This window comes from Apaloderma vittatum, unplaced genomic scaffold, assembly GCF_000703405.1.
Source record: "Apaloderma vittatum isolate BGI_N311 unplaced genomic scaffold, ASM70340v1 scaffold1809, whole genome shotgun sequence".
Lineage (NCBI taxonomy): Eukaryota > Metazoa > Chordata > Aves > Trogoniformes > Trogonidae > Apaloderma > Apaloderma vittatum.
This window is the reverse complement of record NW_009736723.1, coordinates 18,288-19,300: the sequence shown is the minus strand read 5'-3', so window position 1 is coordinate 19,300 and position 1,013 is coordinate 18,288. Positions and strand designations below refer to the sequence as shown.

Genomic DNA, 1,013 nt, shown 5'->3' with positions numbered 1-1,013 from the left:
GATACAACTCAGCCTGAGGCTTGTAGGAAAATAACCTCAAACCAGCTGTGAAGTGGTTTGGTGCTTGTTCATACCCAGGGTTGCGCAGAGTTGATGACTAACTAAACTGGGGGTAGACTTGCATAGACACCAGAAAAATGGAGGATGGAGTTTACACCCTGATTTAAAAGAAATCAGGTCCCTGTTGTTTGTGTGTATGAGAAACTGATGTAGTAATGCCGATGAATAACAGCAGGGCTGCTGTAAGGGCTCCGTTAGGGACTGTGTGAGCCATGGGTTTGTTTCTGGCTGGTGGTGGTAGTTGTTTGTTGTGCTTTGGTGTTTTTTTTAAATCTTGTCTGCTCCTCATATTTCCGTAGGAAAGGAGTGAACGAGGGAATCGAATGGATGGTGAAATGTGTGGTGAGGAACATTCACCGGCCGCCAAGAAAGAAGGACATCACGTAAGGGATTCCGAGTCAGCTGAGGAACGGACAGTCTCTTTCCGCACAGTTTTGTGTTCCCTTTCAAGAAGGTGGTCCGCTGGATTCCTCTTACATCTGATTCTTTCCTAAATTGGAGACAAACATTCTCTTTCTGTGTCTAAAAAAAAAAACTCACAAACTTGAGCGAAGGACTCCAACCAGGTGGGGGGGTGGGCATCTCTTACGTTAAGTATTAAGTCGACCTGAGAGTATAGACCGCGTGGCAATCTACACGGTGTTGTGGGTGCAAAGGACTTCTTAATTTTTGCTGTATTACTTTGTGATCCTTGGTTTGTCGGTCTAGCAGGCTAGAGGCCAGTGACATGAAGGAACTCCTGCAGGAACTGTGTAGGTGAATGTGAAAGGGGAAGGAGAGCCTGGGGAGCGGCTGTCCCTCCTAACTTACAAGCTCCTTTGCTGCTCCAGCCCCAGGGTGCCGCAGGTGGGGTTACCAAGCCTGCGGTGCTGCCCTTTGTGTCACGGGGAGAGGCCGTGTTTGTGATCACTCCATTTTTGGTCGGCGTGTTGATTCGCAGCTTTTACCTGTGG

The 1,013-nt window shown here is 48.3% G+C and overlaps 1 protein-coding gene across 2 annotated transcripts in view; it reads left to right on the top strand.

Annotated features, from left to right (window-relative positions):
- The window catches only part of ARFRP1 (ADP-ribosylation factor related protein 1), a 9,907-nt gene extending 9,356 nt beyond the window's left edge, over positions 1–551 (top strand). For both annotated transcript variants that reach the window (XM_009877071.1, XM_009877070.1), the window contains one exon: positions 360–551. In XM_009877071.1, coding sequence (XP_009875373.1) covers positions 360–447 — 88 coding nt within the window. In that variant the 3' untranslated portion in view covers positions 448–551. The remainder of the gene's footprint in view (positions 1–359) is intronic.
- The last annotated feature ends 462 nt before the right edge of the window (positions 552–1,013 follow it).